General features: G+C 38.8%; 2 protein-coding genes across 5 annotated transcripts; both read right to left on the reverse strand.

Moving 5' to 3' along the window:
- Positions 1-1,246: 1,246 nt before the first annotated feature.
- On the reverse strand, positions 1,247-19,569 carry xpo6 (exportin 6). 2 transcript variants are annotated; one of them, XM_042392169.1, is made up of 24 exons: positions 18,736-19,569; positions 17,510-17,600; positions 16,835-16,947; positions 16,196-16,393; positions 14,880-15,039; positions 14,257-14,334; positions 13,557-14,088; positions 12,508-12,634; positions 11,400-11,509; positions 11,111-11,219; positions 10,845-10,937; positions 9,599-9,668; positions 9,291-9,450; positions 8,912-9,004; positions 8,214-8,358; positions 6,886-7,032; positions 6,394-6,577; positions 6,098-6,253; positions 4,783-4,897; positions 4,473-4,644; positions 3,968-4,129; positions 3,574-3,672; positions 2,194-2,424; positions 1,247-1,882 (listed from the first exon to the last, which is right to left on the reverse strand). In XM_042392169.1, exons 1-24 carry the CDS (start codon positions 18,736-18,738, stop codon positions 1,781-1,783), a joined length of 3,450 nt encoding a protein of 1,149 aa, XP_042248103.1. In that variant the 5' UTR covers positions 18,739-19,569; the 3' UTR covers positions 1,247-1,780. The 2 variants fall into 2 exon arrangements, with proteins under 2 accessions (XP_042248103.1, XP_042248102.1); XM_042392168.1 differs by having other exon boundaries at positions 6,388-6,577; positions 18,736-19,568.
- A 1,283-nt stretch (positions 19,570-20,852) lies between these two features.
- antkmt (adenine nucleotide translocase lysine methyltransferase) lies at positions 20,853-24,848 on the reverse strand. Of its 3 annotated transcripts, none has more exons than XM_042393092.1 (6): positions 24,213-24,339; positions 23,476-23,639; positions 23,265-23,369; positions 23,039-23,179; positions 22,534-22,584; positions 20,853-21,914 (listed from the first exon to the last, which is right to left on the reverse strand). In XM_042393092.1, the coding sequence occupies exons 2-6, from the start codon at positions 23,635-23,637 to the stop codon at positions 21,708-21,710; spliced, it is 666 nt and encodes a 221-aa protein (XP_042249026.1). In that variant the 5' UTR covers positions 23,638-23,639; positions 24,213-24,339; the 3' UTR covers positions 20,853-21,707. The 3 variants fall into 3 exon arrangements, with proteins under 3 accessions (XP_042249026.1, XP_042249025.1, XP_042249024.1); XM_042393091.1 differs by lacking the exon at positions 24,213-24,339 and adding an exon at positions 23,866-24,174; XM_042393090.1 differs by lacking the exon at positions 24,213-24,339 and adding an exon at positions 24,385-24,848 and having other exon boundaries at positions 20,854-21,914.
- Positions 24,849-24,864: the final 16 nt, after the last annotated feature.

Here is a 24,864-nt window from a genome sequence, read left to right on the forward strand (position 1 = left end):
GAATGTTAACCACACTAAAATGACTAATAATGGCACAAGAACATTAGAAAGAAAAAGAAAAAAGAGGAAAGGAGGAAAAAGTTAAATAATGCAGATGCCAAGATACGAGGACTTTGTACCTTTTGGATCTTTTTTAGATTCAGAACTGCTGGATCCTTCACTTCTCATTATGTAACTCAACAGCGTTTTGTTCATTAATTTTCCATGATAATTAAACTCTATAGTGGCAGTTTGTAAAGCAGACTCATATTTTTGTCAAAGAATACATCGTACAGTTGAAGAAGGTTGAGTGAGTAGTATTCCCTGTGATGAATAAATTGATTTGGAGGTGTAAAATTGGTGGAATTCCCTTTAAAAGCACATAAATCTCTGGAAATGTTAGTGATTTCATTACCTTTTAGGTTCATTTTCAATGCAAAGTTCAATCAGCACTAAATGGAAACATAACATCTTACAATTATAATTATATACATACTTAAAAAACATCACTAGATATTTAGCAGCAAGATGAAATTTTGAGAGTTCTAGTGAAAATAAGTCCATCAATAAATCCAATGAGTTCTGTTCCTGTTGCAGCCCTGTAAGACTTAGTGAGTGACACAACCTTCCAGCCCGTTTTCTAATATCAAGCAATGACACAAACCTCAATGTGAAGCTAACAGCATAACTGAATAAGCATTTGCCTTCAGTATTTACACAGCAGCCATCTCCATTCAGTCTTGGTGATGCTTCAACATCTCAATATCTGAAATCCTGGACAGATGGACAGCATCACACACAAATATTAAAGCTGTAACTCTGTACAAGTTCATCCTACAGAAAAGATGATGGAACATCTGGTGTCGAGTTTGTGAAGTTTCACCTTGTTAATGCTGTGAAGTTCATCCTGTCTTCTGTATGCAGTGTCCTCACACAGCGTGTCACATGTGATATGTCACGTGCCACCTCATCAAGACCTCTGGCTGTCAATGCTTCATATCTTTCAAAAGGGCATTAGCCATTCTTAAAATTAAAATGAACTCAAGCTTAACCATTGACTCTTTAAAGGCTCAAAATCAACTTTTCCTATTTGTGTGTGTTCTAAAAGATACAGGGTTGAAAAAAAATCAGCAATTAAAAATGGATTCTAAAAGGATGCCATTGACAGAAAGGTTAAAACAGTGTAAATATTATTCTCACATACAACACTTTAATAACAAATACAAGAGAAGAGCACAGAAACCGATGAAATTAACCGATACCTGAGTTTTACTAAAAAAGCACTTTATTAATCAAGCAGGTTTTCTCTTTTTCAGAATGGAATGATATGAAAGATCTTAAGTTGAGAGTCCGTCTCCTTTGGAGATGAAAAAAACTTGAAGGCAAAATGAATAAAAGCAGACATTTTAAAAACTCAAAATGAGTTGAAAGTGCTCAGTCCCAGCCCAGCTTTGTTGCAGAGGCGTGGGAAAGAAGGCCTGGCTCAGACTGCTCCAGGTCTGGGCGAAAGCCAACTGCAGACCAGGTTTACATTTCTTGCCAAAATATCATTGGCAACACATAAGGAGGGCGCTGCTTTCAAAAAATAATTACGCGCCAACCTTCTACAGTAGAAATCAAAGAGAAATATCAGCAGCATCCTCAACTTCCAATCACTCAACCGTGTGTTTTGATCCTTCCTATTTCTTTGAATACATGGACCAAAGCTGAATTTGGAGAAGGAGTGTTGGGCAAAGTGGTCAGCACAGGCAGTCCTTGAAGATCAGAGTTGATGTGTAGAGTGGTTCAAGCAGTCATTGTGCTATAGCTTGATGGTGCCAGTGGGCAGGCTACTATTACACAGTCTGTAGTAGCGAAGGTCATTCACCAGCCGCTGCACGCTTTGAGTGAACGAAGGCAGGTCCTAGAGAAAGAAAAGAAAAGTTGGAGAGTTAAATTACAGAAGAGACAGGAGTCGACATTGTTCAGAGTGCAGAGGAGCAGAAAACATGTAAATGAGAGATCAAAGCTGTCTGGCCAAATCATGTATGAAACAATCGGTAAACTAATAAAAAATATGCCAAATATGTGCACACAGATGACAACATACATCGTCATGGTTACCCATTAGAGAATAGCTCACAAACCCCACATGCTTATGTCAGTTTTGAAGCTGTGACTACAGTTGCGTTGTGCAAATTCCTACTCTTACACTGCGTTCAATTTCATTCTCACCTGTTCAAGCTTGAAGTTGCGTGCGAGTACAGCTCGTTGGTTGGTGTCCACACCCTGGCAGCCATTGAGGAACTCTGGCATGAAAGCCGAGTAGAAGGCATCAAAGTCAACAGAGGCCATGTTGTAAATAGCAAGGGTGATTTCCTCCTGAAGGAGGTCGTGACTTTTGTGGAGAAGGACCTGCAGCAGCACGTTGATGAAGTGGAAGAGCATCGAGGTCCGGAAAAGCTTCTAGAAACACAATAAAAACAAACAAATAAAACAATTACAATGGAGTCAATACATGAGTTGAAAGCACTCAGTGTATCTCTCATCCAGTCACGATGTGTGGATCACAGGACACATGTTGTCTAAATTACAGGTGAATCCTTTTATCAAGGACATCTAAGAATTTGGTTTAATACTGACAGTGATGTCTGAGATCTTAGAAGCTAAATTTACTGTTGCTTTGATTACAGGGGACAGATCACACTTGTGTCTCGTGTGCTTTCCCTCCTCCTGATTACTAGAAAGAGTTTATTTGTCAAAAAGGGATGAAACGGCCAGAAGGAAAGAGATAAAATTGACAAATTCTACTGCTAAGAAGCTTTCAAGTTTACAGCTGACAGTGATAAATGTTACATCCTCATAAAAATTATAGCTATGGAAAAGAAAGAGAACTGCACTGCAGTTACAACCATTGCCTGCAGGTGGCCCATGTGTTAAAATTGCAGACATAAAAGCAGAAGGACTCTGGGATGGCAATGTCGGACTGTCAGAGGTTGATCAGTCCACAAACTCAGTCCAAACCTTGACAACTTTTAGATGGTTTTACATAGATTTAGATTTTGTCCAGACATTCATGGTCTTTAGAAAATGAATCATAGAGACTTTGGTGATTACCTGACTTGTTACCTATTGCCACAAGGAGGTCAGTTTTCACTTATCTGTGAAATATCTCAACATCTACTTGATAAAAAGGCACAACATCTGTACACACATTCATGGCTTGCAAACGATGTATTCTTATGGCTTTGGTAATACTCTGACTTTTCTTCTAGTGCCACTATTAGTTGACATTTCTTTTCTTGAGTGAAACTATTAGATGGATTTCCATAGACATTGGTACACACATTCATGTCCCTCTCAGGATGAATTTAATAACTTTGGCAAGCCCCTGACTTTGAAACTCACACCATTCATCAGATCAGAAACTAACTGCAAAAATAGTGATGTTCCCATCAGCCTTAGTTTACTTATGAGTTAACAGCTAATTATTGCATAAACTAAGATAGTGAATATGGCAAACATTAGACCTGCTTTAACATAATGTTAACAACTCTGCTCTGTGACGTACTTAAGATCTAAACACAAAGACACTGATATAAAAGCTCAACTTACTCTGTGATACAACTTGTGCTTGCTGTTGAGTGACTCCAAATAGGAGAGATTCTGCTTGAAGATGTGGATGTCTGGCTGCAGGAAGGACTGGCCAAAAGCCTGTCAAAGACATTTAAGCAGTGAGTCAGTAAATTAAGAAGAGCTATGTTTAACAATAACTTTAATTATTAGCATTGCTTCAATTAGCCAATTTTACAATTTGATATGACTGCTGATTTTGAGAACACTTCAGTTCTTTATGCTCCACATTAAAAGCTATACTATTGTTACACCGACTGTATAAGTAAACTGATATTCTCTTGAAGAACAGAAACTCAAACTAAGACCGAAAGTCTGGATTTCCTTGTTCAATCAAAAGGAATTTGATGAAGTGTAGGTGCATGCAAACACGCACCTGCATGGCAGCTGTGAACTGGGCCTCATTTTCCATGGTATCTTCAGTGGCTCCTCTTTGGACACTTGTTAAGACTGAAGTTTTAAAGAAGTACCTCCAGTTTTGGTGAAGTATTTGGTATAGCAACTCAAACATCTCTGCCTTCACGTCCGGGGAAGGCCGCTATCAAAGACAAAAGGTAAGAGACAAGATACCATCAGTTATGCAGGAAATGTGATGAAAACAAAAGGCAAAGATATTATTGTTATAAAATAAGATCATTGTTAAGTACCTGAGAATTCTAGTTTTAACATTTGCACTGAGATATTTTTGGTAATACTGGCAGCTCACGCCACAACATTCATACTTCACTGTAGGTACTGTACATCTTTTTCAAAAGGGTTTCAGATTTCAAAAGGGAGAGGTGACACTACATGTCTACAGGCTAATCAATAAAGATGCAAACCAAATCAGGATGGACTCCAGGATGAATATGATAATTCAAGACAGGTGACCAACAACTGACCTCTGCCACGACTGGGTAAACCTGCTCCATGCACAGAGAGAGGATGCTAGGTAGGAAGGGCTTGAAAGCTTGACCCGGCTCTTGCACCACCACCTGCAGGATTTTCAGGAACTTCTGTACCACTCTACAGCCTGCACTGCCCTCTTGCAAAATACTGGCCGCCAGCTGTTCCCTGAAACACACACAAGTGACATTGCATAATTAGCTTTAAGAAAGTTTTTGTGCCTTTTCAATCTTCATTAGATTCACCTAGGCAGGATGTAATATTACTACAAATAATAACTATTGTTAAATAATCTTTTTTTTTAACCTGGTGAACATGCTGAGGAAAGTGTGGATGATTTGTCCTGTGAAGGCAACTCCCATCTGGACTCGCAACGCCTGAAACAGCGTCAAGAAGAAGGCCAACATCTCATCTGTCACATCTGGAAGGAGAGGTAACAATTAACAGCTAGTCAAATAACCTTTTGTGTCCCAGTTTATTAAATAATTGTAATGATTATCATTACTCACATTTTGTTAAAACAGCTATGAGATATGTCTACTGAAAGAGAGTATGGTTTTGTACAGAACTTGGAACAGAGTGTATGTGACCATTTGACAGTAAAAGCCAATTCATGCTTTCCGCCTCAACGGACAGCTGAAGAGTTGCATGCGGACCGTGGACGCATGCAGTTCCATTCATACTACATTCGGGGGTCCGTGGACACAGACATGTTCCACATATGCCCTCTAGTAAACAGGGTCACAGCGTGATAACTTTCCAGAGTTGTAAAATCCAGTCTGTGAGTATTACAAGCAGCTGTGGTGTGTTTTTCTTATGAGCCATTAAACACAATATTCTTTTACTCCAACTGCACTTGCTAGATTGGATTTCATTGTCTCAATGGCACTTTAAACAACATGTCCACACCAACACAGCCCTTTGTATTGTTTTACACAAGGCTGTTTTCAGTCTGAATGCAGCTGCAGAGTTCCTGTATGTTGCTGAACAATAAGAAAAAGTCAAAAAAAGGAAAAGAAAAGCGACAGCTTAATAAGAATAGGAATACAGTACACGTATAGCATACAGTAGATGAGACTTTTTGCTTTTCTAGCACATGCCCAGTTTACATGCATGCCATGCGTATAGTCCGCACGGTCACAAGTCTTGGGCTGCGTGTCTGCAGAGGGGTCTGTTCACACCCTCGTGGCCGAGCGGATGTGGAAAGCATGAATTGGCCAAGTTCACACAAGATGTTTGCACACTGCCATTAATCAGATTCAGCGTCTTATACTTAAATCTAACTCAGTTTTTTTTATTATACGTTATCTAACACAATCTAGCTGCGTCTATAAATACCAGTTACTACGGTAGAGGCAGTCAAAAAGCAGGCAAAAGTCAAATGTTAAGATAGTATAATGATGTGGATCTGATCTTTTGCAATATGAACTGTTATCATCTTGCATGCACTGATGGGAGACAGGGGACCATTTCTACATGCCAGTACAGTGCATGCTGGGATAGACCTCAGTCCCTGCCCCCCCTGACAGGATAAGGTAAGTAATGGATGAATTGGACCATCTTTATACTGTGATCACATTTTTAATTCAAACTAACAAACCTGTAGATGAGACACACTGACCTGGCTGCTGAATAAACACCGGGAAGAGGCTGAGGGAGACTTGGACAGACTCCTGAAGACTCTGGTAGCAGATCTGACGTGATTTGGTGGATTCCCCAGAAATGCTGTCCACTATGTCTCTGAGCACAGGCAGGGTTTGCTGTATCACTGTTTTCACTAGTAAAACGAAGGCAGGGAAAGCAATAAGAGCAGGACAAAACGTGAAAAAGCTGATAAATCTGTTATCAACATCAGTATAATTTAAAAAACTAACAAAACCAAAAACAAAAGAAAGAGAAAGAAATACTGACAGTCACCCAGATCAGGTCGCCGTGGAGTTATGTTCACTGTCCCTCTTAAAATACGATATTCCCGAGTGAGTGCTGCCAGTAGGCTGGCATGGTTGCTGGAGCGTGTCTGCCACTGCTGCTCACTTTCTGGTAAATTCGGCCACGGGAGCAGCAGCATGTTGGATAAAGCCCTACACACCAACATGTGAGCCTGTATGAGCAGGCACATGCACACACAAAGACAAAGAGAGGGTCATTAAATCAAGTATTTCGGACATTTTAAGAACTTGAAACTTCAACATTATTTTAAAAACTTCACATACTTTTAATCTTTATGTTTGTGTGGTGTTTTCTTTACAGATTATTTTATGACTAAATGTCAAAAAAGATAAAAACTATGATACCTTTAAGGAGGTATGCCTACTTTGCTACTTCTTGGAAGTGAATAAATCTATTAGTTGTTAATTAATTGTTAATACGTGAGCCACGATATGCACAATAAAAGCAACAAACATTTACCTCTTGAGGGAGTCTGCGGCTCTGATTCTCTGTAATGAGGTTGAAGATGTTCTGAACAGCTGGCAAAGTGACCAAGAACACAGGTCGCACAGTAGAGGTGATGGAAACCATCAGATGGCATGCTGAGAGCAGCAACTTTTCAGGTACCTGGAAATAAAGAGAGAATTTAAGTGCTAGAAACAGGAAAGAAAGTCTGCTTTCCTTACCAAGGCTTGTTTCCTAAGGATACGTGAACACATTTCAGTCAGATAATGTTGACTTGTCTTGAATACAGTAATGAATGAGTGGCTCATCTGCAATAAAACATTATTAGTTATCAAATACAACATTGCTGACTGACACACCATCAAGAAGTTATAGTGAGAAGCCAGAGTTTTGGTGGAGACACAGCTACACTCTCCACCCTCTTACTCTTCACACAGACTCAACCCAAAACACCCTTCTCCTCCCACAGTCCTCACACTTATTTTAATTTTTTTAAATCATGCAATAGTTGGAAAGGAGCTCAAACTGGTTGCAAATCAAGTCTTTAGCTAAGGAATAGTGAATAATGTGCAATGGCTGGACTGTAACTTTGTTCTTCCATCTATTTTTCCATGAGCAAAACTGGTGTCTCAAAATAATCGACATATTTCTAAGTATATTTGGGCCATTCTCTACCTGATAGAATAGGGTTGAAAGGAAATGAGGGAAGAGACAGACGGGGGAAATGACATGCAGTAAAACTGCCTGGCTGGACTTGAACTTAGCCGTTCATGGCCAGCGCCTTAACCCCTAGACCACCAGCTTGATGCCTGTCTTAGGGCAATCTGAATAAGATCTGCTCTGTGTCTCACCATGTAAAAGAATACTGTCAATAATGCGGAATTATCAAAGCTAATGAATCTGTTATATACAAAATGTGAATGATATGGCTAAAAAGGCCGATTTATGAATAAATTAAATTGTACCATTTTACCATATTAACACCCAGCCAAGAGGAACAACAACCAAAAAGCATGAGATACATAAGTGGAAAATTCTGTGAACATCGTCTTAAGGTTTAAGTGTTAGTTCATATTTTCCATATCATACTTCCTCCCAATGAGCTACTGTTTCAACATGAAAGCAGCACTTTTTTATGAGAGTATCCATGAACTGCAGTCACTTATATTTGACTTATAAACTCATTTCACCCAAATAAGAGATCCTGCATAGATCATATTTAAGGCTTTTTCAAATTATGAAGTTTAAATGTAATAACTTTTACATGACATTAATTCATCCCAGACTCATTATTCATTTATAAACACCAGAAAGGACAACAATATGAGTATGAGGGAAGCTACCTTTGCCGTGATGAGTGGGCTACTGGCATCTATTGCAGATGTGATGAGGTTGATGAACTGGCTCTGGTTTTGACCGTGGACCTCACTGTAGAACTGCGCCAGCCAATGAGAGTAGGCTTGCAAAGCAGCGAGGGCCTGTGCATGTCTGAAACCAACAAACAACACACACATTCACACAACTAAAAAACATACCGCAATGGCCTGAATAAAACATACTCGCTTCTTCTACATACAAGATTGTGTTCCTTGTGATGTGTTTAGTATATTTATGATAGTATTCATTTAAGTTATCATCAGTTTCCCAACCAACACTACAACATAACTTTAGACGTAATGAAGATTGGTTTGTATTTCTACGAAGTCTTTCCCTGAAATAAAATTTTTATGCAACTTCATTATGTCAAACATGAAACTGCTCCAATAACAATGAACAGGGGACTCCAAAAAAAACCTCCCCAACACTGTGCCAACAGCAAAGGTGGCTTTTCAGGGGCTTTTGTTCATGCTGTGAAATACGGCAAAGTGACTAAATTCACACAAACACTGTAATTATCAACAAAATTTCCCCTTTTCTCTTGTCAGTGAGCGGTTTAGACTTGTTATTTGTAACCGCAACTTTCATAAACAGTGGTTCACATATATAAACAGCGTGTCACCCATGTTAGAGCTGAGTTTTCCTTTAACCATGTGATACTCACACATCTATGAGGTCTGGCTTGAGCACAGAAGGCACAGCAGTCTCCAGGTCGTAAAGGCTGGTCTGAGAGCCGTAGCAAGTCACTTCAACCAACCTTGAAAAAGAAACACATGGTCCATTATAATATTTTGCTCCTTAAACTGAGTAGAATTTACCAGCCAAGATCAAGATTTACCAGTCACACCAATTATTACGCTAAATACATTAAACCATATAGACAGAACACTAAAAATAGAAACCAATGTCACTGTAAGAGTTGAAATTCAGTATTATTGACTAAAGAATGTGCAACAATGTGGTTACTCTTGTTCAAATACAAATATAGCCTCATTATGTTGGCACAAAATCACTTTACAATGTTTTGGTGGCAGAGCACTGACCTCTCCACCACTGCCAGGGCATCAGTGAAACGTGCAGCAAAAACTTCTCCGATGAAATGCTCAGCCAAGCGTCCGACCGCTTGAAGTAGGGAGCTGAGGTCCCTGAGAGAACAGTGAAGTCGACGGCAATCATTCTCTGCTGTGATATTAAGCCTTCGACCTGAAAGAAGGACATCATGAAAGGTCATCTTTACATTTTTATCTATGGGATTACAATCACTCAGTTTGACTGTACCTCAAAACAAAAGACAGAAGGTGAAGCTGAAAAAACTACAAAACAAACTAAAAAAAAAAGGAAAGTTACTTACTTGTGCCAGTGGTAACGATAAACTGCTGCAAACCCAGGTACACGTCCAAATTTTCTTGAAGGACTGGAAACTTGAGAGAGAAGAGGGGAAAGAAAGAGACTCTATATAACTGTACTGTATATAACTGTATATCATCTATAACAAATACCGACTTACATGGAATTATAAAATCAATAGCCATGAGAAAAGAACTGTTTCTTTGGGATATTTACTTTTTTTTTTTTTAAACTTATGGACATGTCACTGAAAACAGCAAGACATGTACAAACACATAACATGCACGATACAAAACTGAAAGAGATAAGATAGAAAAAAAAATAAAAAGATAACCTCAGTTCCTTAAAGCATGTTTACAAGTAATTACTGAGAAGATATTTGGAGGAACTGATCCCTTACAGGAACAAATTCATGCAATCATAATTGAACTAAAAAATACTTTAAAGCACAATAAAGTACAATAAAGCATTCACTAAACTGAGCATTTTACTAAACATTGCAACTCATCTCCTGATATGTGTTCTATTCAAATCTGACACGAAAACTAAAACTTACACCCATAACGGAACACAAGAACAAACTGGATGTTAAAAAAAAGATGTTTGATTATGTTACCTTCTAGTAAAATGATGTAATTTACAGTGCCGTGCTGGGGCAGGTAAGTTGTCTATCTCTTGTTTTATGTAACCAAAATGGACACTCTCTTATAAAAACAAAATGAAACTCATGATTCTACATTTCACAATTCTTGAACGTGTGAAACTTACTTGTTAGATTTGAAAAGTTAATTTACATATGAGTGCATCAATCTACTTCTGCTTCAACAATCTTAAGTTATAGTTCACTGTAACTGTGACATTCAGAGAGCAATGTTAAAACTTTTACCATTGGTATGAAACCCTTGTGCCTTATTTTCTAATATTAATATATACATGAACTCATGATTCCAGTAGTTTCACAAATGAGGTTGCTAGTAACATAGCATTAAGTATCATTGCTGTGGGTAGCTGTGATTTAATGCAACATACATTACATAATGATTTTGAAATGTGGTTAAACATCAGACAAATTACCATTGCACAATTTTAACGCACACCTGGCAGCCAATCAATGCCAAGTGTCTAGTATAATATTCAGGAGTTGGTATTGCTCCTTTAATGTTTAGAGAAGCTACACTATGAACTAAATGTTTTAGAGTGGATCTTTGAGGCTGTAGGCTCTCTTGCAGCTACACATTTAGATCTCTTACCAAAGTGGTGAATGCATGGGATGGGAGCAGCTCCATCACCTTGGCAACCACCTCCAGACTCTGACGCAGGTACCTTTGCCACTCTGTCTGTTGCTATAGTTACCAAATAAAATAGAACATTAGGATTTGAAGTGAAAAATACTGTATTTGCTTTTGTAACGTGGACATATCATTAAGGGGTTTATATGCTAATAATATAATAAAAACACAGAACATATTGAGTGAAAAAGGTGCAAATGACAGAAACATATGTAAATTGTTCTTACATCATCATCCAGAGTCTCATCATCCAGCTCTTCCAACTGAGCCTGATTGTATCTGAACTGTATGCGATTCAGAACTTCCCTTAACAGAAGAACTAAGGCATCTTTGTACCTGTCAAACAATACATTCATTTACTTAACAAGCACATTTTAAACAAAAGCAAAGACAGATTAATAACAATCACCAGGCACTTTGTACACCTTATTGTCTATAATTCATATGGTTGCATTAATTTAAGATCATTCATCAATTTTAAGTTTAAAAGGATAAATAGGTTTTTGAGCTACTTACCTATTTAGAACACTATCTCTGTCAGCCAGTCTGCTTTTGATTTTGGTTGTTAGAAAATCCAAAAACACACTCCATATATCCAAACAGGCAAAGTAGCCCTCATGGGTAGGCTGAAAAAAGAAATGAGAAGGAAATTATGTAATCCGTCAGAACTAGCTAGGGATGTCAACGGTTAACCGCTGAGAATATTTTTGACCGGGTACGCATGTCTGTCTACAGGTTAATTTGCAAACACTTCGCTAACGGCTAGACAATTACATCATCAGATATTCTTTCTGAATGGAGAAAGTAGCAGTGTAAAACCGATTTCTACACGAAGTGTTGCATTATGGGTTGTTTGTAGCATTAATGTTGCTAGGCTAGCGAGTGTCTTAAAGTCTGTTTATAGCGAGTGTGTTAGAGTCAGTCAGCACTAAAAAAGTATTTCCTTAGTTCAGTTTAACCTGCAGGAGTTTCTGAAGGCTTGTGTAATGTGTTTTTCTGCCACGAAGGAAATAAATTCATGTGAAAATGAGTCCAAAGTGTTTTCCAACGTCTCTACTGCAGAAATGGAATATGTCAGGCTGCCAAATACCACTGTCAGATGATAAGGAGCTCAAAAAGACAAACAGGTAGTTGTATTAATACTAACTGCCGGAGGGAATAATATTTACCGCTTCCAAGAGCCTGGTAGGAGAGTGTGTGAGTATGTAACCATACTATGATGTAAGTTATATTCAAAAAGTAACGTTATTTTTCCAAAAACAGCTGTTGGAAAAGGGGGGTGTTCTGATAATCAGAGTCGCCTTGTATTCATATTATTATTTATATCGTACCTCAAGCCTGAGTACATTATGCACTTTGAGGGGAAGAAGAATGAGCTAAAGTCAAGCTAACGTTAGCTCTGACCACCAACTGCTGGACAGCTCTCACAAACGAAAGTTATGTCACAACTTTTCTTAAAAATTAACCGGTTAGTTATCAGTTAATGGGTGTCAGTCTGTTGAAAGCAAAATGAACCAAAACTGACATCCCTAGTCAGAACTCACATGTTGTAGGAGATCAATAGAAGTAAACATCCTGTGTTGCACTTCATGAATAAATGACTTATTGATAAAATTATCATTACCTGGTTGAAGGTGTACTTGAAAAGCAGGCCAAGAAACTCTACAATTGGAAACTGAGGACTGGACTCAATCCGCCTCAAGTGAACACTGACAAACAGGCGCAGAAAATCTGTGAACTTTTCCAAGTAACTGCAAGATAAAAGAGAAAACATTACAAAACAAAAACATGTAAGTCTTGCAGTCAGGAGTTACTTCATATTGTTTATGCTGGTTAATCACAAAACTATTTCTTAAACCAAGTTCAAAAGCACACAGTGTCAGAGGAAGTCACATTACCCAATCGTAATTTTCATCTCGACAATGGACAGTGACAGCTGGTTTGTGGCTGCACAAACTACGAGACCACTCACGAAAATATCAAGATTGTGTATTGATGTATGATTGTGATGTAAAAGATGAGGTAAAGGGGAATAAGAAGCTCAATGAAGGAACCGATGTCTGGAAAGACCAAACTGGCCACATCTAGTCTGCAAATTGCCATTTTGCCTTTTCTTTTTAAGTCATCACTCTGTGGTTAGGTCTGCAAAGAAACTAAGTTTGGAAAAGAGGCCACATTCAAACTTGAAACTGATACAATATACAGTCTTGTTAACTCAACAGCCAATGAAGACTAACTTAAAACTAAGTTGAGTATATATTTAAATAAAATCTGATAGGACCAAAGAGACGTGGGTTTTTCTCAGCCACTCTAGTCAACTGAAAAACAGATGAAAATAGTGTCATTAAAAAGGTTTTAAAAATGTGTTATAATATTAGCACAGTTTTATACATAGAGCAGAAAGAATAGGTCAGAATGACACACATGTGACAGAGCTGAGGTACATGGCTGTATAGAGCCAGTGTACAGAGCAGTAGTGATGAAAACAAAGACTGTTTTGAGAGGACTGCTAAGAAATACCTCATAGCAATCTCTGACTGCAAATTAGGCTTGTCTGTAACCACAGTAAACATGACCAGTAGACTACATGTTGGAATTATTGTGGTAGAAAACACTGTACTGTCTATGAACAGTGAAAGCAATACCAGTGTCAACTTAGGGACAGAGACATACCTCTCATCAAGCTCCTGTAGGCGACTCTTGACTGTGTGAGCGTTATTCTCTCGTGTCAGCCTCTGCAGGAGAAAGAAGGTCTGCTGGAACATGCGCAGCAGGTACTCCTCAAAATCCAATGGCACACAGTTCTTTGACACCAGTTCATTGACACAGGTCATAGCAAGTACACCGAGTCGGGCGCGATCCACCTTGTTGCCCTCGCTCTGCTGTCCGTTTCGCCCTCCTCCATTCGATGTTGGTGGCATTGTCCCTGGATTGAGCTGTCCATTAGAAGAGGAGGAGTTGGAGGAGATGAAGGGTCCTGTTTTGGCCTTTGTCCGAAGATCACAACCGAAACGCGCAAAATGGAAAATGGATGCCAGCAGGGTGGGTGTGATGCTTGTGGACAGAGGGATCCAGCTGAACAGGTGGGCCAAACACTCCAAAACAAGACAACAGACCTGTTGACTCTCATTGTCCAGTGCTGCCATGGGCTGGCAAAGCAGCTTGGAGTACTGGCTGCCCTGAAACAAATTGCCCAGCAATTCCACTGACAAGATTGAAGAGACACAAAATAGCCTGGTTAACACATGAAAACAAACCACTCCATAAAATATTGGCTTTGCTATCATCAAACAAGCAACGACTGCTCTGTGATTATAACCACATCACTAGCAAGACTTTGTAGTTTTACGTAACTACAGGACGATTCACTCACCACTTTCCCCTGAGGTGGGTGAGGGAGGTGGGGTGGAAGCGATGACACTGTGCTTGTCCCAATAGGTCTCCAGGATACCTGCAACACAAGATGTTTTAAGACTGCAATTATCCACAGATACTGAAAATTAGCCACCCAAAAGATTGTTCTAACTGGGAGCCTGACTCTAATATTTGGCAGATTTTTATCTTTAATTAAATCTGAGAATAAAAAAAACCCCATAAAAATACTGAATTTTGCAAGTCCTCATTACCATGATATGTCATATCATGGGTGGCTTTATATCCAATTCAAATAACATTTCTTTTAATGTGCATTAGTTTGAAATTTAGAATGGATTTCATATTGTAATGTAGCTTTTAACATTGTCGTCAGACAGAGAGAGCATTATTAGCTCACGTCAGTATCAACCATCAGTTCTACACCATAACTAAAACAAGAATAAACAGAAGTGCTTGAATTGTTTTTGTACATTGTGCCTGCAACCTGCTGTTGTGCTCCAATACTGAAAAAATGCACTACCATTAACCTAGCAGCAACGACTACTGGGACTTTGTTGCCTTTATAAATCCTATTTACATCAGGAAATCATGTTGCAGTAAATACAAAAAGGTCGCTCTCACCTGTCAACAGTCCAAGCACTGTCGGTACCTGCTCCAGCAGCAGTTTACGCAGCTCATCTTTCCTGGCAACACAGAGGTCTTCTCGAGGACATGCAAGTTCCTCTGATGTGGTTTTCAGCATCACCAACCCCAGTGGAGCCAGTGCTGGCGACTGGATCAACTGCAATTCACAAGAGACAACCGCTTTTATCAATAAAGATACTGAAGTTTGCTACTAACAGAAGCTTTATAGGGTTTGGTAATAGTTTTTCATGGTGTTTTATAGCAGCGGTGGCCAAACTCATCTAAAAGAAAGACAACCTCTGCTATCATCTTATACGATTAATACCCTTATATGAAAATCCCATTTACATAATGAGCATGTATGTTTAAGCAGTCATCTACTAACTAAATCGATAACAAGACAAGATGCATCATAGTCCATTGTTTGTAGTTTACCACCTTGGTTGAACAATTTCCCTGCAGCTTATTTAATCTATTGCTTTTCTGTTCATAATCTGGTGCTACACAGTAAAATGAGATATGTTATTATATGCAAAGTGTGGAAACAGCTCAGCAAACCAGAAAAATACCTTGCATCCCCAAAGGCAAATTATTTCAAATTAATTTGCCAAAATTTCTTTAATTAAAAAGAGAGGGAGCATGTAGTGGAACTAGAGAAGCGGGGATGAAGGCTGGACTACTGGCATTCAGATGAAACTACCTAATAAGCTATGGGACCAGTCAATATAAGTTAGCCTAAGCAGATACAGTGCAGATGTAAGGCTGGGTCAAGCCGTCAAGTATTTGCTCTTTGCTTTGGTGACAGTAGGTTTTCAAAGGCAACTTAGAAGTATGTTAGGTCAGGGCTTGAGAATGGTGTTGCCTGCCGGAGGATTCAGTGGATTTATCACCTATGAGCCTGGTATCCACTGCAGGGCCTGATGATAGGTCAAACATAATTTAACATGAATACTGGGCATGTTCAATCAGCTGTAATTTTACTCTAACGCTTGCCCCCCACTCTGAAGGAAGAGAGGCTTTGCAAATAGAGCCTCCAATGTAGACTTTTTTCTTTAAACCTAATCAATGAAATCCTATCCACCCAGCAGCAGTACAATGTTGTAAGATCAATTAGGAAGAAAGATACTTTTCACAGCAACTTCACATGATCAAAGAACGGAAACTATGGTTTTGCAACCTTGTAGTTTTGACATTATTTCTGTTTCTTAGGCAAATAAGTATTTTTAGGTATTCAGCAACACATCAATCAGCACCCAGCTACTGATGATTGAAACGCCACACTTAACAGCAGAGACCACATGAGCAGGACTTACCTGAAGGGTGTTCGTGAAGAAATCATGGTAGAACATTGGCCAGTCCTGGCGACCAATGTCCACAATGACTTTACAGAGTTTATTACGAATGAAATAGGGCACAGATTTGTGCTGCGCAAGCAGGAGTTTCGGCAAACAGTTGCGAATCTCCATCTTGTCTTGTGAAGCAACACCGATCCACATCTTGTTCACCAGGTTCTGGAAAAAAAAGGGGAACAATCAGCTATCAGAGATGTGACTAGGCAATACAGACAGAGATTTAGCAACAGTTCTCGATAATCTGTCTTATCTGATTATTTGTAATGTTCTGATATAGTGAAAACATTTTTACTGACACTGTATACTACAAACGTAACACTGCAAATAAACCACCTAAATTGAAGCAAAAATGTCTGAGATATGCATGAAAGAAGGTGAAAGTATGTCACAGGATGTTCAGCCTTTTATCCCATGCAACATGTAAGTTGCATAACGTCTTTAAAAGACAAAGAGGAAACAGGAAAACAACATCTTTACCACTTCATGTACTCAGACCTCAAAAAACAATACTTTTACTCTGAGTATTGTCTTATTTTCCAAGCATGAAAAGGGCACAATTCTATGAACTGAAAATACTTATCTCCCACCTACAGGACTTACTTCAAATACTGTGAGGCTGTACATCATTACATACTCATTCCGAGTATTAGAGAGGAAGAACAAGCAGTGGCGCCATGCTCCATTCTGCTGTGCAAAATTATTCAGCAGCTCCTCTGCAGAAAAAAGGAAGTAAGCATGATCACTGACAGAGGTACATGACATTGTAATACTTAGTTCGCAGACATACTGAAAGTAATGCGTCACAACACAGGAAGTGTGTTAAAAAGAAATGCAAAAAACCTTTAATGGTAAGCAAATCAATTCAGGTCACAGTAAACAATCTACAGTGACTGTCGGACAACAACATAGTCCATACATTTTATTTGTGGATCCAGATACTATTAAAGACCTTGGTAGAGAGTATCAAGTAGGTAAAAATTTCACAAATTATATTTAAAGATATGAGAAGGCCTCATGTATATTACCATTTTATCAAATAACAAGATGAGATCTACAAAGTGATCTAATTTCATTTTGAATAAAAAGACACCTTCAAATTTGATGTATGTGCAATTAAGCAGACCCTGGGGAAAAAGGTTGTAAAACAACACTTTTTCCCCTCCTCACTGTTTTAGAGACAAGCTCTATTTTGTTTGCATTAAAACCCAGCTTGGTGGAAAACACAGAGCCTTGATCCTAATGAATAATGGTAGGTTTTTACAAGGCCAAACCTACCTATTTCTCTTTTTCTCTCATTGGTTGTACAGCTGTGAAAGAACTCCGTCATCAGGCTCTCCAGAGCACGCAGCGATGCCTCCTCTGAAGACTGGTGGATAAAAAAAGGCCAAGTTAAATTCAAAACGCACATTTAGCCTATTTTAAAATATGCATGATCCAAACCACAGACAGGTGTATTTTTATCATAACCAAATACCTATTAATATCACATCAATCACACTCAGACTAGCAAGTGCAATCTGTCTAATGGTTATATTTAATAACCACTAGACATAAAATTTAGTGGTGTGCATGTCATGCAGTATACATGCACAGCAGATGCTCAACTGCAGACCAATCACAAGCCTCTCCAAACAGCTGCTCGTGAACAAGAAACCCACCTTCACAGTGAAGAGGACAATGGATTGCCAATCAAATATCTTGATTACAAGATATTATTTTGATTACATACCTGAGCATTTATTATGCCTATTTATTTGGTAAAAAATGTTTTGTGTTTTATGTGCAAAGCTCTTCAACAGGCCCGATTTAAGGACATTTTGTAAGAGTGCTTGCAGGCGTGTATGTACCATCTTGCTTAGTGAGCTGGAAATTTATTTCCCCATGCTCATACCTGCACATATCTATGGTTGGTTAATATTACACATGTTTTGGTAAAGTCCCATGGAAATATGGTTCACAACTGCAATCAGACTTGCTCATATGGTTCAGCATGATCAGGATTGCATGATAATCTTTTTTCATACAAACCAAAGCAAGTTGTACGTTAAAATCGACTGTAATACCACACTTACACAGGTAGAGGAAGTTGGGCCCTGCCTGGATAAAAACCAGATAGCAAATTGAGATTTTAAAGAGCAGCTCCTGTGGCAGGCGGGTCTGAATTCCTCAAATAAGCCACAACTTGCCGAGGCTGAACACTTCTCAGGGCAAATATTCAGTTTTGCAAGATGGGCGTCTTGTATCGTGAAATGGCTTTAAGGAGCTGTCACATCCCGTGAAATACCTGTCCTCTCACAAACCGTTATACGACTTCACCGACGAACAGAGCCGTCAGTTAGCTATACAGTAAATAATTAAAATACATTATTAACATAACTTTAGGTCCTTCCTGTTCAAGTGTGCGAATCAAAAGCTTATGCACCATGTTAAGTTAGCTATTAGCACATGAGACAGAAAGACCTGAATACCTTGTCAAATAATAATCGTTAAACTGTACTTACCATGTTTAACTGGCTCAGATGCTTTCTTCAGTTCAGTCTCGGATTAATTACAGCAGTAAGACAAACGTTAAGTGACCGAGCGAGCCAATTCTGTAGCTACCGTTAGCTAAGGTGTTGCTGGCTAACGTAACCGCAGAGGGGCTTCATCATGGTCTGCTCGCTTACTTTGAGGTCGATACTTCACCGACAAATATCTAGCAAAGACAGGCAGCGTTTCCTTTGCATACAACAACCTTTAAACACTGACTTAATTTCACCTTGCTCGAGTAGCTTAGACGCGTTTTTTTCGATTACCAAGCAGCTAGTTGCACTGCATTGTCGTCGTATAATTCCGTTTACAGCTAAGAAGTTAAATACAGAGATCTTGTTCTTTTGTGGAAACTAGCTAACATTTGCTCCAGAAGAGGAGAAATGTGCAGCGTTAATTAGCTTTCTCTGTCTGTGTGGTCAAAGTGTTTTGAAGCTGGCTTAAGTTACCTAAATGCTAGCGTTGCAGCGGGTGGCTAGCTCGCTAGCTTTTCTAGAAAGATGAAGGCAACATTTTCGTTAGCTCGGTTAGCTGTCAAACGTAGACATGCTTAACTACAGGGCTGTCGCTCACAACTTGCCTTTTACCGGTTGCAATTTCAAAGCGGGTAAATATGCACACCTAAGTTATGTAGCAGACAAATTTATAACAACACTAAATACATAATACTATACGCGCTTGTGCCTGTTATTCCCCTTTTCAGTGCTTAGGGCGGCTCAGGAATATAGCTCGCTTGCTGGTTACAGGGTTTCTTCGCAACTTCCTCTTCTGCTGCAGGAATGAACCAACCCAAAGCAGCTTGAGTCGAGTCAGTCAGTGATCTCCGGTTAAACCTTTCAAACTACAGCTACTTTTGTGGACAAATTTGCAGACAAGGTTCCTCATAGTATGCATCAGTGTGAAAATGAGTTACAGATGAAAGAAAATGAGATAATTACTCAATAATCGATTTACATGTTATATATTCTGAGCTCTAAAAGCATATGCAAAATGGTCATATAATATTGTCTTTCTGCTAGAATAGAGACTACACAGAGACGGTTCAATTCAATTTGTGTATATAAAGTATACGGCGTGAATTTGTGTATATGAGGAAGTATATATCTGCAATTATTTGTAGTAGAGCTGTGCAAATGGCAGTGGAAACATAGCAGTGGTGCAAAAATAAAGTCATTAGATTGGGGGGAGGGTGGGGGGCATATAGGGACCTACATAGCATAAAAATAGACACAGTATATACACATAGTAAATAGCACATTATAGTAAAAATATATATTCATATAGTAAAGACATTAAAAAATGTCAACATATGCACAAACTTGCATTACCTATATGAGGCAGTACATATATTTGAAAGTATTTGTAGTAGAGCTGTGCAAATGGTATTGTAACATGACAGTAGTGCAAAAGAGAAAGTCATTAAAGGAGGGAGCAGAGGGGAGAGATCAGGGTGTGAATGTTGATAGGTGAGAGGACACGGAGGACAGTGTGAAACAGACAAATAGAGAAAAGACTACATACAAATACAATACAATACAAAGACAACAATAGAATACAAAAGAAGGCATACACAGACAAATAAAAAAACTCTTCTGCTATAAGTATATTATGTCTAAAGTTATGGTTTTTTTATGCCATAACTAAAAAAAGTGCTGTAAAAAGGCTCTTACTGATGGGGATAAAAAAAATAAATTAATTAACTTAATAAAATTAAGATAAAAATTCGGCAATTCACATAATACAACACTGTCGTACAATTAGTAGGTGAGTGCAAGATGAATACTTTTGCTAAATATTCAAAAAATAATTGTATTACAAGCAATTTGTTACATGGCTCACTGTATATTACTGTCACTCCTGATTGAAGAAATTATTCTTTGCAGCTGAGTGCATCTTTTTTTATTTATAATTTGTGTATCAACTCAAACTGCTGAAGCCTCAGATAAACTTTGGAAAACATTTTTGCATAATATGAGGATTTTAGATTTTGTCCCCCATCACTTACATTGAAAGTGCTTTAGGAAGGGATTTTTTAATAGCCAGTATGAAGAGGAGGAAACATTCCAGCAAGCAAAACCTGTTTGAATGTTGATTATGGGCACGTGACTCTTGTTTTAAGGTTGCCTCCAATAGTTACATTTCAGTCTCTGTAAGCCATTATTGCTTGTTTTGTTTGGGCAATTAGAAGATAATCCAGACAAACAACTACCACCAAAACAAACCTGTGGGATTATCACTTACAACACAGGGAAGGTAAATGCATGACATGTATATAATATGTATACAGAGTTAACTGTGTCAAACTGGCAAAGGATGCACTGTACACAGGGATACTGGTACATCTGAACCCTTTATTCACAGCATTTCACAGTAGCCACCTCTGACATAAAGAGCCTGAATAGCCACATTCCACACTTGCTGACACAAAGACTCCCCAGCGCTGAGTGCCTTTGACCATCAACCACAGGGCATTTTAACTATTTCCTCTTTCTCTCAGAAAGATTTATTTAAGAGTTATTACTCACTCAGTAATAACAATAATGGATAAAATTAACAGAACACTTAAAAAGGAAATGACATTAAGTTGCATCACCTACAGATGATACAGTATTAAAAGCTTGTTGTCCCCAGGAAGGTTTCAGAGGTAAAGGTGTTTTCCTTTAATGTTGAGAGAAACCCTCTCTGGGGAAATTCAAACATTACAAATAACAAATAAAATCCATCAAAACAATGTAAAAGAGCATTTTATGCAGAAATTCTACATGCCTGCTGATCCCTGCACCGACTTTGCACAGTTTGTCAGAAACTATCCAATCAGTGTCATTAGTTTTGTTTTGAGTCAGTAAAAGGTCCTTGATATTCCAAGAGAAGGATTTTTACATCTTAAAAGAAGTAAGTTAATGATATATAATTTAATTTCTCTGAGGGAAAACGACGAGGAACATCAAGGTAGCTTCAAAGTGGATTCTTTCTCCTTGTCATTTTCCTTGCGGGTGTGCTGTCTTTGTGCTTGCATGCTATATGCCCAGGCTCTGTCCACACCATGTCCCTCAATCCTGCAGGGTGTCCAGTCAGGTAGGGGAAAACGACCAGCTACCACTAGAGCATCATCGGGAAGCTCAGCCTGCAGCTTCTCCTGCAATAATGAAAGCTGGGAACACAAGAGCACAAAGAAAAATTACTGCAATACTCGAACAGAGTTTGAAATTTCTTACATTTACTGGTATTGACCCATAATAATACATCTGACTGCAACTGCACCTCAACCGTGTGCTGACAGATTATTCCTAGAATAATTGTTAAACTGAAAAGTTGCAACCACCTGACTGAAATAGTATAACAAATAATTTAGAGACAATTCAGACAGAAAAGTATTTCTTAAAACATTGTGTTCACCATCAGTGTGATACTCAAACATGATTAAAACCAGGGCAACAAATAGATTTGGCCCAACCAAGTGAAATTTCTTACTCTTGTCCTCTGAGATATCTTACTAGAGACAGGGGTGCTGCAAGGAGCTCTACGCTCCAAGATCTGATATTAAATCACCCAACATATTACATCACACCTGGCATAACGGCTCCCTGTTTCAAGACAGAACAAGAGTTTCTGTAACGCCTGCAGGTGACCCACTGTGCCTCATCTCATCTGGCTTTTAAAGAGCTCATCCTCATTTTTTCTTTATTGTTGCATAATTTGGCTTTAAGCTATATCGAGATGGCCCATCATCCATCTATATATATATATTATATATATTATATTTTACTCACCACGCTAGGTGCCAAAAACACTGTGATATTCTTGCATTCTGTCAAGTCGACCTGTGATGAGATACAAGGCAGCATGTAAATTGGCAATAATAAACAATTCAGATTTAAATATGGATACAATAATCTCATTAAAAAAACACTCTTTAGTATTCACATAAAACACTGACAGGATTTACTCCTTGACACTGTTAAATTAATGGTTGCAAAGGTTCCTGCTGAAGGGAGGAAAACCATGCTGACTGATTCATTCATGTTATCTTTACCTTCCACTGAAATTTATTTCCTTTTTATTTCCTGCACACAAGGAGTGGGGATATTTCCACTCAAACTATGATTTTGTTGCAATAATATCCTGTTGCAAGAACAAATGCAGTAATACTGTCAAAATTAATGTTTACATTTCATGGTGGTGCAGCTTGCATCAAAGCCTCCTAACTGATAACTCAGCGGTCAAATTTGAACAGGAGTGTTACTAATGCCATAGCACAAGTGACAAATGTCAAACCTTCCAGAGATCTTCTCGTCGGTACGACACTTTTCCGTGGTGGCCTGCTCTCCACGCATGAAAGTGGGCCATTCGAACAAGCCAGGGGTTGAGCTCATATCCAACAGCAGGAGTGAAACCCTGCCGATGGGCCTCCAAGACCTTAATGGTTAAAAATGACCACGATCAAAATACATTTCTCACCAGTGTAAGAAAAAGTCATCACAAATAGCTTGCCTGTACTTACAATACGGCCGTCACCAGATCCCAAATCCACAAGGTTTCCCTTTCGACCTCTCAGTAATGTCATTACATTATTTACTTGGGCTTTGCTAGCAGGGATGTATGGGACCTGGAAGATATATTACAGCCCTGATTCTCAAGCCTTTCAGAGGTATGAGTTGCCCAAGCAGCTGCATCAATAGTTATTCAAAGTATTATAAATGTGTAGATCATACCTGTAGCCTCAAGGGGACTTTTCTGAAGCCTGGTTGGAGGATTCCCACCCACATAGCATATACAGCAAGCCCTGTGCCAGCAGCTATCTGAGCCACATCCCAACCTCCAAGTTGCCTGGTCTTGAGCTCAGCAAAGGCCTCGTTTGGTGCATCGTCATCCATTTCTGCATGACATGGATGTAATATAGGATCTGAGTAAATGTAAATTCTAGAGAAAATTCTAGACAGCAGTGGTTTAGCTATTGCTGTAAAAAAAATCTTCTTATTGCTGTATGCAATACATGTGAGACATATCAATAATCTCTACATGCACACACGTAATGTATATGCTCAAAAATGTGGTGCCCCAGTGCGGTGGTTGCAGAATAGCACATCATTGATTATTACCACCTGTATGTCCCTTGTTATTTCAGCTGAGGGTCTGGATGGAGTTTGTGGTGATAGTCAGTCTTACAACATGGTGTTTTTTCTTTGACAATCCTCTTTTCCTTCTACACAAAAGCCAGAGAGGTTTACAGACACTGGCGATGTACTAATCAGCGAATCAGCTGATGTGCTGGTGTCTTCTTTTTGACAAATGACAACAAATAGCTCACAACTGGAGACTCTACTGCTTTAGAGAAAGTGCTAATGTGTGTTGGGAGCAGCATTGAAGAACATTTCGTCCCATATGTATAGTACAGTAACATCCGGTGGTCAAAATATATAAAGCTTTAGAGTTTAAAGAGTAAATTAACCTTCACGGTATTGAAATGATATGAGGGTGAAGTTTATTACGTTGTAATTAAGTTATCTGGCTAAGTATCGACACATTCCGTTATTAGCAAACATCTTTAAGGCCTATAATCCCATATACAAACAACACAGCAGGAGTGTGCATATTAAAGTAATAGATAATATCTCATTGACCTGCAGGAGAGCGGGCGGACACATTACCACATCGGACCAGTCCGTCTTCGGAAATATTCCGTCCATCCGGGAGCGTACGTACGTTAGTTCCGGGAATGTGACGCATAGGGTGAAATTCCCGAAATTCCAGCTAACACCTGACATTTTCAGCAGTGATTGTCAACTGGGTTGGTGTGAGTTATAGAGAGGCACTTCTGGAACTTAGGTGTTTTCCTCAATAAAACTTCAGCAGGGTGGATACAAACACAAAAGGCCTGAACTCTGACTTTCTAGCCACAAGGGATCACTACTATTTGCTTCCTGCTACTTTTATGGGCTCAGTTAGCAAGTTTTTTACTGTGCTGTCAGGTCTCTTTTTTCCTTGTTTTGCCTTCCTTCATCCCAGTTAGATTCAAAGCTAAATCAACCCTTTTCAGTTTTTTGTTCCTCAGGTAAAATAAAATAGTTGTTACAAATGAGCACAATATTTTATTTGAAACT

The sequence above is a fragment of the Thunnus maccoyii genome, chromosome 18, assembly GCF_910596095.1.
Source record: "Thunnus maccoyii chromosome 18, fThuMac1.1, whole genome shotgun sequence".
Taxonomy (NCBI): domain Eukaryota; kingdom Metazoa; phylum Chordata; class Actinopteri; order Scombriformes; family Scombridae; genus Thunnus; species Thunnus maccoyii.

Coding starts and splice junctions, on each gene's coding strand:
- xpo6 (XM_042392168.1), bottom strand. Junction 15,040..16,195: donor TCTTCACGAACACCCTTCAG/GTAAGTCCTGCT, acceptor TGTGAATTGCAG/TTGATCCAGTCGCCAGCACT. Junction 9,451..9,598: donor TATCGTTACCACTGGCACAA/GTAAGTAACTTT, acceptor TCCTTCTTTCAG/GTCGAAGGCTTAATATCACA.
- antkmt (XM_042393090.1), bottom strand. CDS start 24,490: ATGCGTCACATTCCCGGAACTAACGTACGTACGCTCCCGGATGGACGG. Junction 23,640..24,384: donor GTCCGCCCGCTCTCCTGCAG/GTCAATGAGATA, acceptor CATGTCATGCAG/AAATGGATGACGATGCACCA. Junction 23,370..23,475: donor AAGTCCCCTTGAGGCTACAG/GTATGATCTACA, acceptor TATATCTTCCAG/GTCCCATACATCCCTGCTAG.